This window comes from Nomascus leucogenys, chromosome 11, assembly GCF_006542625.1.
Source record: "Nomascus leucogenys isolate Asia chromosome 11, Asia_NLE_v1, whole genome shotgun sequence".
Taxonomy (NCBI): domain Eukaryota; kingdom Metazoa; phylum Chordata; class Mammalia; order Primates; family Hylobatidae; genus Nomascus; species Nomascus leucogenys.
The window spans coordinates 92,163,737-92,175,338 of record NC_044391.1 but is presented as its reverse complement, the minus strand read 5'-3'; the positions used below and the strand labels follow the sequence as shown (position 1 = coordinate 92,175,338).

General features: G+C 38.3%; 1 protein-coding gene across 4 annotated transcripts in view; it reads left to right on the top strand.

The window, feature by feature from the left end:
• TNIK (TRAF2 and NCK interacting kinase) overlaps positions 1–10,756 on the top strand; it is a 405,268-nt gene extending 394,512 nt beyond the window's left edge. For 3 of the 4 annotated variants that reach the window (XM_003256453.3, XM_030822825.1, XM_030822828.1), the window contains one exon: positions 1,572–10,756. In XM_003256453.3, the coding sequence (XP_003256501.1) occupies positions 1,572–1,655 (84 nt within the window). In that variant the 3' untranslated portion in view covers positions 1,656–10,756. The remainder of the gene's footprint in view (positions 1–1,571) is intronic. The other variant, XM_003256455.3, reaches the window with a different exon arrangement.
• The last annotated feature ends 846 nt before the right edge of the window (positions 10,757–11,602 follow it).

The following is an 11,602-nucleotide window of genomic DNA, read 5'->3' as shown; positions in this document are numbered from 1 at the left end:
GAGGTTTTAGTAGCTAAGCCGTACCGCATTTGCGAATTCATCCTTTGTGGCTGTGGCCAACATAGAAATGCTGTCCCCAAAGCCACAGACATAAACGCCTATAGAAAAACAGTATGATGGGTTGAATTTTTGTATATCCCTTTGTCCACCCCAGTTCCCCAAAGGTCAGGTTGGTCTTAGTCCAAACCTGGTGATATGGGCCTAAACTATATTCAACCCTGGCCCACTACTCTGACCTGATGTGGTCTGGGTGGACAGTAGCTGCAGGTGGCAAAGATGGTTCCAGTCATTTAGATTTCCCAGAAAACAAACATAACCTAGTAAAACTCCAGCTCCCACCCAGTCTCTAAGAATCAAAAAACTAGGAGTGATCTGGGTATAGATACCCACATTCTGATTGAAAACCTACCCCAGCAGGGCTGTTCCAAGCCATGCCACATCCTTAGGAGTAGGCTGGGGCCACACCAGTGTCTGGAACCCAAGGTTTAGGGCCAGGGGCACACAACTTGGAGGGAACAGCAGCCCTTTCTTTTCTTCATTGTGGTTTTCCATGGGCCCTCTCTGTCCTTCTCCGTTTTGATTCATTGACCCTAAGAGTAGCATTACTTTCATATGTAGCATTAGGTGAATGTCAAGCATTTCCAGAGACCTCCCTAAGAAGTTGTTGTTAGCATTCTTCTGAAGAAGCTGTAGAAATGAAGTAGCAGAGACTTTAGACTAGTGACAAAAGCAAATGCCTCAGACCAGTTAGGTATTGACTGACTGAACGGCTAGGCCATAGCCCAAAATATTACTTTCCTGGGGCAGTGGTTCTTTAACATTTAACATTCAGCTCAAGCAAGCAGTAACCCAAATTTTTCTCACGTTTGTCAGTTGTTTGATAAAATGACTTAACAGACTCAGACCTAATGGACTGTGGTTCTACTCATTAATGCTATGATCTCATTTGCCCTGGGATATGCCACCATCAGCAGAGAAACCATGCGTTAACTCTTGAAATGCCAAAATGAGTAGGCATTAAATACCTTGCCCTATCTGACCACACTATTTAATGTTTTTATCTTAAATTTAAAAAACTGAAATCTGAAACTGTATGATAGTCAGTAGGCCTAAAACTCCCCCTTGACTTTGAGAATTTGAAGGGATTCCCTTCCATCCTGAAGTCTACTTTCTTGTCATTTATGGGTTAGAGAAGGGAAGCTTCTGTGCCTTTCTAGAAATTAGCAAAGAACCTGTTGGGTCCTAGGCCAGAAATCCAGCACGTTATCCTAGCATGAAACTCCCTTTTAAAAAGTGAACACCCAAAGAGATGTTACAAATGAAGATATAGCCCCTTCAGCGTCTCTGGAGACCAATACCACAATAAGGAATAATAACAACCATAGGAATAAAGGCAGGAGTTTTTACATGGGATGCACGATATCCAAAGGGACTTTATAAACACAAGCCATTGAGTCTTAAGACCTGACACATGGCAAGGATAAGACATGTGAGAGAAAATGGATGGACGGTTGAAGAAAAGAGGGGAAAAGACCATGCAGTTGAACTAACTTCTTTTTAATTTCAAACAGGTATTTTTTGCATCCGTGCGATCTGGAGGAAGTAGCCAAGTGTTTTTCATGACCCTCAACAGAAATTCCATGATGAACTGGTAACAGAAGAGCACTTGGCACTTATCTTCATGGCGTTATTTCTAATTTAAAAGAACATAACTCATGTGGACTTAATGCCAGTCTAGAGGCAGAATCAGAAGGCTTGGTTGAACATATCGCTTTCCCCTTTTCCTCTCCCTCCGCCCCTCCCAATACAGTCCATCTTTCAATGTTGCAGCCTGGTTGAGAAGGAGAGAAAAAGGTGGCAGGAATTTCCAGGAGATCCCCAAGAATGCTGCCTTGTCTATGGACAAAGATGGACCATGTGCCCTTCGGAGTTAAGGATAGAAACAAATATTGTGTGCTCTTAACGATTAAGCTGTGTTATGGTGGGTTTTCAGGTATTTACCTTTTTTCTTTACCCCTTTACTCTGTAAGAATGGGGAAAGAATGCATACTGAGAAAATGAGTCTGTTTTTAATTCTGTCTGCCTACTAGTTTTAAGTATATGGTATGTTGTAGAATTTCCAATTTCCAGTGACGAGAGACAGCACAATAAATATACCTTATCTCCTTAGGCTGAAGGCCATAACTACATAGTGGAGTAATTTAAGAACTCTCTTGCCTTCACCAACCCAAAAGGTTGCTTTTTGATAGCAACCGGCTAATGAATTTTTAAAAAGAGAAGAAAAATACTAGTTTTCCCCTCTTTTGGGAAATAGATTTTAAATGGCTAAACTACTAGCCTTAAAACTACTAGTCTAATAAAATCAACTACCACTTTTGTGAATCTGACAGGCCATATTTTTATATGGCCCTTTACACAATGGAGTGTGTTGAATAGGATACTAATGCCATTGAGTTGAGCTGGCCTAGTGATTGAGGGACTCTCTAACACAACTTTCCCTCAGCTATTATGCAACAGATGAGGGCAAAAAGATGGGATGACAGATGGGGTCAGACAGAAAGAGCTTCTGGGAAACAAGCTTACATAGTCTTTTTTAAAATGCACAAAGCCTCCCGGCTAAGAGGTCACCTGGTTTGGGCTTCATTAGGACTGAGACTTTGTTGAGTTCTTGCTGGGACTTGGGGAGTGGATGATATTCAGGCTCTGAACATTCCCAGCTCTCTCCTGAGGGTGCCACTTTCTCAAGATGAAAACTGTGACTGAAAAATTAATAATAAATGTTTCTGAGCTGCCTGTGTTCTCCCTGGGTGGGTGAGAGAAGGGACTAGACTCCTAAGCCTGCCTCAGATACAGGAGGCATCATTGGCTCCAGTTTTAGAGAACTTGAAAGCAAGGCTTTGGACAAAATTTTGAGACCCTAATCACTTTACCTTCCTCCAAATTACCCAACATACGGTAAACAACATTTGTGCAAAAATATGTATGTATTTAGTTCAGGTTGACTTGTGTCCTTATAAACTCTTACTCAAATGATTTGAACTTTTACGCGACTGGGATTTTTTTTTTCCAAAGCTACAAGCATGGCCGCCTGTGGTATCGAGGTGTTGCAAACAATATCTGTGTTGCGCTTCCTGTTTTAACCTACCTCGTTTTGTTTGTTTTTGTTTCACTGTTCATCACAGCAGTGTTATCTCCAGGAGACATATAGAGAGCTCAACTGGCAATCTCAGGTGCATTTAACATTTTTAAAACGAAACAGTAGTTGACCAAATTTTTCTTCTTAAAAAATTGGAGGTGGGGTGAATCCAATGACAAAAACTAATGTGGCTTGTTTCTGGAGAAAATAATTACTGTAAACGGATCAAAAAAAAAAAAAAACTATGATCCTACTGATTTTGTCTAAATACACGAGCAGCTAATGTACTATTAATGAGAACGAAATACACATTAGGAAAAGGGAGCCATTTCAATCTAGTGGTTTGGGCAAGATGGGGAAGAGAAGGGGAAACATTCTAGTTTCTGGATTACATTATTATGCCCCTCCTTAAAAGGTGGTTGTCATTTGCATTTATTTAAAGCGGGCAATATGCAGGAATGTAACTGAGGATTATCTTCAGGCAATCAGCAAGATATCCTCCTCATGGTCCCTTTAGCTCTCAAAAGCAATGAAATCCTCCTGTTCTCATTTTTACTGCTGTGGTTGTGCTGCTGAACAATACTATCTTCTCAAATTCCATGCCACAAATTCAGCAATAACTTTTTGGATTGAATTTAACAACTACTGTAATTGGATGCTGATGTGGACAAAATATATTGATTTCGATTTCACTCCCGAATGTGATTGCCACCAGCTCTTTATATTGCTGCTGTGGTATTTTAAACCAGAAGCTTCTTTAAATTATGTTGCAAACTGATCTTTGTTTTTATGTTTGTTTTGTTTTTATTTCTAAGTGATAAGTTTGAAACACACAGCTTTAAATGATTTTTTTATTGTGGGATTTTGGGTACAGTTAAGAAATAAAAGGGAATCATTGTGTTTAAACATAAGGTAGTTTGTGAATGTATTTTTTAAAATCTAGATTCATTGAAACAAATCATAAGAAAACAATATTAATGCAGTCTTGTTTACAGTATGTACAGTGACATAACATAGAACATGAGCTTTTCTGGTGCCAACAACAATAAAACACAGACGTTAAACATCAAGCCATGCCTTTTATATTTTTGTACTAATATTTTACACTGAGTACAAGGCAAATCCAAATTTAAATGGGCCCCCCAGAAATCTGTGCTCTTTTAAAGAATTCAATGAAGCTTTTATCTTCAAAAATAAATTTTCCTCCAGCAAGACAGACCCCAGCCCTGACATAAGGAGGCCCAGAACATGCAGAATACGTCAGAATGGTGTCCTTGTGGCTCATCCAAACTTTCTGAATTGCCTTAATTCTTTTTGGGGGTAGGGGAGGAATGGTTGCTTTTCATCCATTTTTATAGCATCTCAACAAAAAATTCTTTAGTTTTGATCTTTTCATAGGTGATTTTGTCTCTAGAAATTGGCTCATTTTATTTTTATTTTCCTACAAACAGAAACTGGAGAAACTGAGCCCTCCCCTCAGAGTAAGTTTCACTAGATCTGCCAGTTCTTTCTTACTGCTCTAAATTAACAATCATCCAGTAAAATCTACTGAGCCTGCCCACACCATAGTCTGGGTCTGGGCTCTGACAGGTGACCATCATTCCTGGGTGCCAGTCAAGGATACTGTAGCATGGATTCCTGCATCCAGTGGTGGTAGGAATGGATGACCTGTGAAGTTCCCTCAAATAATGAGGCTCTTCCCCCTGCCAGTTCCAGCCAGACCACTGTCATAACACACAATGCAAATGAAGACAGCTTTCACTAAGTTCCACATAAAATCGAACAGCTCTATTTTAGATAGATCTCATTATTTTTTCTTGGAGACTTCTAAACAATCCTTCAAGAAGACCTAGAACTATTATTTTTATTAAACAGGGTATATTAAGTTATGGGTGAAATCTCACAAGGCCACCTGGACAGGGGCTCCATTTTTCTAAAACTTTGACATTGTTTTCTAGGGTGCACTCCTAATATACTTTGCATCAAGTACATGTTTTTTAAAAACACCTTAGTTCCTGGTTGTCAAAACCTACTAACAATTTTTTGTCTGTTCTTGTGACTCATTGGTAATTGGTGTCTCTGGTCCCTCCTGTCCAGTAGATTATTAGAAAGATGTGAAATTCAAGCCAGAACCATTCGCTGCCAGAAAAGGAAGTGGCTAAAGTCTCACATTCCACGAAGTTTAAAAAAAAAAATGCTTTCCCTACTATTATGTGTACCAGTTCCCGTCACTGTATTCTTGAAACTTGGAAGAGCTCTTTGTGTTAACAGTGTGTGCTGTCTTTGAAAGTCTGCTTGAACAGGCATCACTTGCATTTGTGCTGATTGCTTTAAGATGTAAGATGTGCTACATTATTTTTAAGAAAGAAGATAGTGATTGATAAAACTTTAATTTTAACCTACTGCAGGAGAACATGAGAAAATCCACAGCATGCTGATAACAATTCTGAATGACGCTACTATGCTCTTTATATTCCAGAATCACCACTGATAACCATGTTCTGATCATTTCAACAGTCTCTAACTTGTTAGTTACCTTTTAGTTCATTCTTCAAAATTTAAATCTAACCAAATCAAGCAAAACATAACCAACCAACCAAAAACTGACCTCCCCTGAGACTACATAGTTGTAACATAAATCTAAAATCCAAAAGTCTAAATTTGATTTAATTTACCTAATATTTCTCATAAATGCTACTATATCTCTTTGGTCACTATGTATCAGGAACCCTAAAGTAAGCTGTCCTTTCATGGATCTTAAATAAATTGGGTATAAAATTGATCACTTTTCAGGAGTCCCAGCAAAGAAGAAAACCTCTCGAGAATTTGCAAGTTCAAAACTGACAATTTGTATATTCCTACCAAACATTTTCTAGGTTGTTTTTATTTCTACACCATTATTCTGGGAATTCTTCCATTGATAACTAGAATATTCAACAATTTGCTTAGCGTTAAACAGTGTGAGATCATAACCCTGTGCTTTGGACTTTATTCTTCTAGACCTGCCATTCCAGGAAGTGCTAGAATAAAAATCCCCATAAAAGCATTTTTAAACAAAAATCCCTGGGTAATGTTTGAGTTATTTTAAATCCAGATCAAAATCTTGGACTCTTCTGAGTCCATGATGACAAATGTTTGGATGAAAAGTAGAAAATACAGTTAAAAATAAAAATGTCCTAAAGTTTACAGATTTTTGAGTTTGTGTACATATCTTCAAACTCACTCCTTGCATGATAGGGCTTGGTTTTAATGGTTTATTTTTATCAGCACCAAGTTGCATTGCACTATTGAGGCTGAGCAAATGCTGGTGGAAAGGTGAGTTTTCATTTCCGGCAATGGATCATTATTTGTACATCGTAAATATCATGCCCAGCTACCCCTTTCCCTTATCTCTTCCCCTGGGATAAGTGTTAAGGAATAGTAATACTTATTATGGTATGTTTAAGAAACCTTGGCCATTACCCTGAATCAAAACTTCAAATGTTAGGTGGCAGCAGGAAACAAAAGATTACAGCTTGAATGAATTTTTAAAATTGAATGTTATAAAACTATTTTTGAACGTTTTAGCTGCCTTATTTATGTTAATATAACTGTAGAGAGATGCCAAATGTATAATATCAGAAGGGAAAACTACGATTTTGCTGTGCCTACAATTGTTTACATTTTTTAAATCTTCAGTTTTCAAAAGTATGTTAAATTGTCAAAAATTTGCTAAAACTGGATTATAACCTCACCTGAGAATGAGAGAAGAAAATCTTCCTGGCATATTTTCCAGTCTGAAACTTTTGGTTACTTTCGGGTATTTTTTTTCTTGCATACAAAAATCATTGAGAAAGTACTTTCTACAGTTATTCCAAGCAGTCATTAAAAATGATTTGATAGGTTTCCCCACGTGGTCACTACCATGCCCTGGAATATCATATGCTATTTTTGTCAAAATATGAATAATAAAACATTAATAGTAGGATGCCTCCTTGTTCCTCATTGCCACTTCCAAACTATTCTTCCTTCCTCCTCCTGAACACTCATTGTTTTGAAGCTGTTGACATCAGCCTCTCAAGTCCCTACATTACCCTCTTTTACTCCTTCTCATTGCTCAAGAATTTTAGATTTTGGCTCACTGTTGCTCTCTTTACCACCACCCTGTCATCATTCTTGATTATTTCAATATCCACTTAGACAGTCCTACAAATACCCTGGTTTCTCGGTTCCCTGATCTTGACCAGTGAAACTTAACATTACTAATTACTGCATCAGCTCCTTAAGTGATAGCAGACAATTCTTATTTGCTCTAGGTAAATCCCATTCAACCTCATCAAATAAAGATCATTGCCCCAGAAACTGAATCCTCTCTTCTGCATCCCCTATTCTGTTCTATTTCACTGTATTTCGAGTTTCATTGTATTCTGCAGTGATCTCGCTGTGTTTCTGTATGCTGCAGTATCTCCAGTCTTAAACACCCTCCTTGGCTCCATTACCCTCTCTAAGTGAATCGGCCCAATAGTCCCATAGACAGTTGTTTTTGGATAAACATAGAAATTGACCCTTTTGCTGTTAAACCTAGAAACTTGTATTTGTTTTTCTTCAGGCCTCTCAAAAAAGTATCAAAGAACTGGAACTCACCAGATCATAGCACCAGATGCCCTCTTGCCCCTCCCTAGTTCCTGTTTTCTTACACATTGTTACATTTCTTCCCTGCTATATAAATGCCTAGTTTTGGTCAGTCAGGGAGATGGATTTGAGACTGAGCTCCCATCTCCTTGGCCGCAACACCCGACCAAAACAAAACCTACTTTCTTGGCAATACTTGTCATCTCAGTGATTGGCTTTCTGTGTGGCAAGCAGCAGGACCTAAACCAAACCTACTGTTTTCGTAACGTAACTACCATCTTATTTATCTGCTTCTCTTCACAGAAAAACTCTCTAGGGGGAACTGTGTATACTTACTGTCCTAAATTTCTCTCCTCTCTTGGTCTTTTGAACCAACTCAAATCAGGCTTTCATCTCTACCACAGCAGCTCTTGCGAAGGACACCAGTGACCTCCATGCTTTCAAATGCAATGGTTACGTCTCTGGCTTCATGCTGCTTATCTGCAGTCTTTGACACAGTTAATAATTACCTCCTTCTTGAAATGCTTTCTCAGCTCTGGGGCATCTTTCTCATGTTCTCTCACTTTTCTGGCCACTGCTTCTCAATCTCCTTGGCTGACTTCTTGGAGTGCCCCAGTCCTGGGCATCCCCCTCTAAGTGATCTCTCCCAGTCTTGGGGCTTTAAAAACTATACACTTACAACACCCACATTTTAATCTCCAGACCCAACCTTTTTCCTGAATGCCAAATAAATTTGGCGTACAATTTATTATTTAACTAATTTCCTATGAAGCACCTTCATTTGGATGTGTCATTGACATCTCAAACTTGACATGTTCACCCATCAATACACAGTAATCCTCTCTTATTCATGGTTTCATTTTCCTTGGTTTCAGTTACCTGCGATTATCTGCAGTCTAAAAATATTAAATTGAAAATTCCAGAAATAATTCCTAAGTTTTAAATTGTGCACCATTCTGAATAGTGTAATGCAATCTTGCTCCATCCTGCTACATCCCACTCAGGACATGAATCATCCCTTTGTCCAGCATATCCATGCTGTAAACATCACCTTGTCCTTAGTCACTTTGTAGCCATCTTGGTTATCAGATAGACTGTCATGGTATCACCGTGCGTGTGTTCCAGTAACCCTTATTTTACTTAATAATGGCCCCAAAGTGCAAGAGTACTGTGCCTAATTTATACATTAAACTTTATCAGAAGTATGTATAGATAGGAAAAAAATAGTATGTATAGGGTTCAGTATTATCCACAGTTTCTGGCATCCACAGTGGGTCTTCAAACTCCCCCTCAGATAAGGGGGTACTACTGAACTCCCATTGCAATCCTCCCTGTGCCAGTAAATGGCAGCTCTATTCCTTCACACCAGAAAATCTTGTTATCCTTTATTTTTTGCTTTCACGTACCACATCGAATCCATTTCTTTTTTAATCCCGTTTTCCCTAGTTTCAGAATATATCCACAACCCACTCTGGGTCCAAGCCACTTCTTGCCATCTCTGAGATGATGGTGTTAAAACATATACCAGGTTATGCTACTTTTCTGCTAAAGTCCCTCAATGCCTTCCCATCTCACCTGGAATGTCAACATCCTTACAGTGGCCTATAAGGGCATTGTGATAATCTGTCCTACATTTGGCCCTAACTCAGCTGCCACTGCCACTTCTCTGACCTCATCTACTATTTCTTTTGTCACTTTGCTAAAGTCACACTGGCCTCCTTGCTTCACCCAGAACACCCTCAAAGCATGTTCTGTCTCAGAGTCTTTGCCCTTGCTGTCTCGGTCTCAAAACTTCCCCCATATGCCTACATGGCTGACTCCCTCCCTTCAGGTCTCTGTACAAATATTCCTTTACTGTCAGAGACCTGTATCAAATAACTTCTCATTCCCCCACTCATTTTCTGCTTCATTGCCTTTCGTAGTACTTATCACCATATACTTTGCTTACTGGTCCGTCTCCAGTGCTTTGAAGAATGTTTGGCAAATGTAGTCACTCTAAATATCTGTTGGATGAAAGAATGAATGAAAATAATAACAGAGCTTTGGAATTTTTTTAAGGGTAAAAAACTATATGATTAATTTCAGTTTCAAAAAAAATACACTGTCTCCAAAGTTTATATCATAAAAGCATAGGTTTGATGTCATATAGAAAATAGAAAACCCTATAGATTTTCTTTCCTGGAAGGCTATTGTGGATGGAAGAGACCAGGCTATGACCCTGGCTATACTTTCTTGCTCCATGAATCATCTTAACAGGCCAAGTTGCAGGACTGTAAGAGGGGCTGTCATATAGAACCATGAGAAAAGCAGTATTTCAAAACTCTTATATTTTTACAGATAATGATCCATTTTAAGCTATTGGCATTGCAATAAATGCAGAGTTATTGGATGTGGGTGGGGATTCTGAATTTTGTTTTCTGGTCTAAATGTTTAAAAAAACCATAACAATTTTTTTTTCTGAAACAAGAAATAAACAACAGTGAAAGTATCCTCCTGCCAAATGCAGCTTGAAGACAGCCTAATGACATTTGGGTCTTAACAATCTTCCAAGGACAACAATTCTGCCTCCCTGGGAAGCCTCTAACATCTGTATATATTCAGCTCCACTGAATGTTGCATGAAGTTTCATTGTAGAAAATTGACACATGCCTTCTGATTAATCTATTGTTTCACTCAGTCTTGTAAAGGGCACACCCTGTAGTTTCCATTTGTTCATGTATTTTCCTGCTCACTTAATAAATCTTTTTAAAAAATAAAGAAGGAAGATAATGAAATGATGTCATATGAAGCAATATAACAGTGAAAGAATTTTTTTTTGGTCCTCATTACTTTTTGTGTCTTTTCACAAATCTGTTCAGATTAAGGACAGTGTGTAATTCATGCTAAATGGCCAGGATCAAGGTCTTCACCTTTCCAGGACCAAAAGCATTTTGGAGTTCTATGGTGCTTAGTTACAGATTACTGAGGTCCTCTTGAAAAATGCAGGCCATTAGTTTCAGGGATAGATGGAAAATATGAAAAAGATGCTAAGAAATGGGACAAGGTGTCACAGTCATTGTGAACAATCTAGATTATCACAAACTCCAGTTAAGATATAAAAACATTTTCAAAGTGAGTTCTCTATATGTGAAAAAAAAATATTTTAGTGTTGGTTTTCTTTAAAATTGTAAGTCAACAGCTTAAATATGTTTTTATATTTTCATAAGCAACTAAATCCATGTTCTATGACAATAACAATTTGATATAGGATTATCTCCCTCCAAAAATTAGTCATCTTCATTTCCAAAGTTCAATGTTAATTTACCCATAAAGTCATGAGGGCAGGGATCAGCAGCATCACGGTCTGACGAACATTTTCAGCATTGTGCCCAGTGCTCCATGGATCTCAGGTTATCTTTTATTATTAAACCCATTTAATAAGAGAGATGGCAGTTGAAAAATTGAAGGATTTAGAGCTGGAAGCCATCACTGGAGCAAAAAGAAACAGCATAGCCTTCAGGTCAACTTGATACTCTTCCCCCATCTCATTCCTTCTCACTAGAACAGCCATTCCTAATTGGAAGCCTAGCCAGCTCAGGCCAAAGTTATCATTAGTCCAAGGAAAAATGACCAAAAAGGACAGCATAGTGAGTTTTGTATAAAAGCTCATTTAAAGATCATCTTATTTGGAGATGGTGTGCCCTCATTTTAGTGTTACAATGTATTTGAGAGCTGATGCTGATAATAAATGGCTATTTTATTAAATGCTCTAGTTTGGTAAAATTAAAAGTTTACAGTTTTGTTGTTCTTCACAAGATTTGGGGTTGAGTGGGTGTATTCTTAGTCCATTTAATCACTACTGATAAAGACATACCC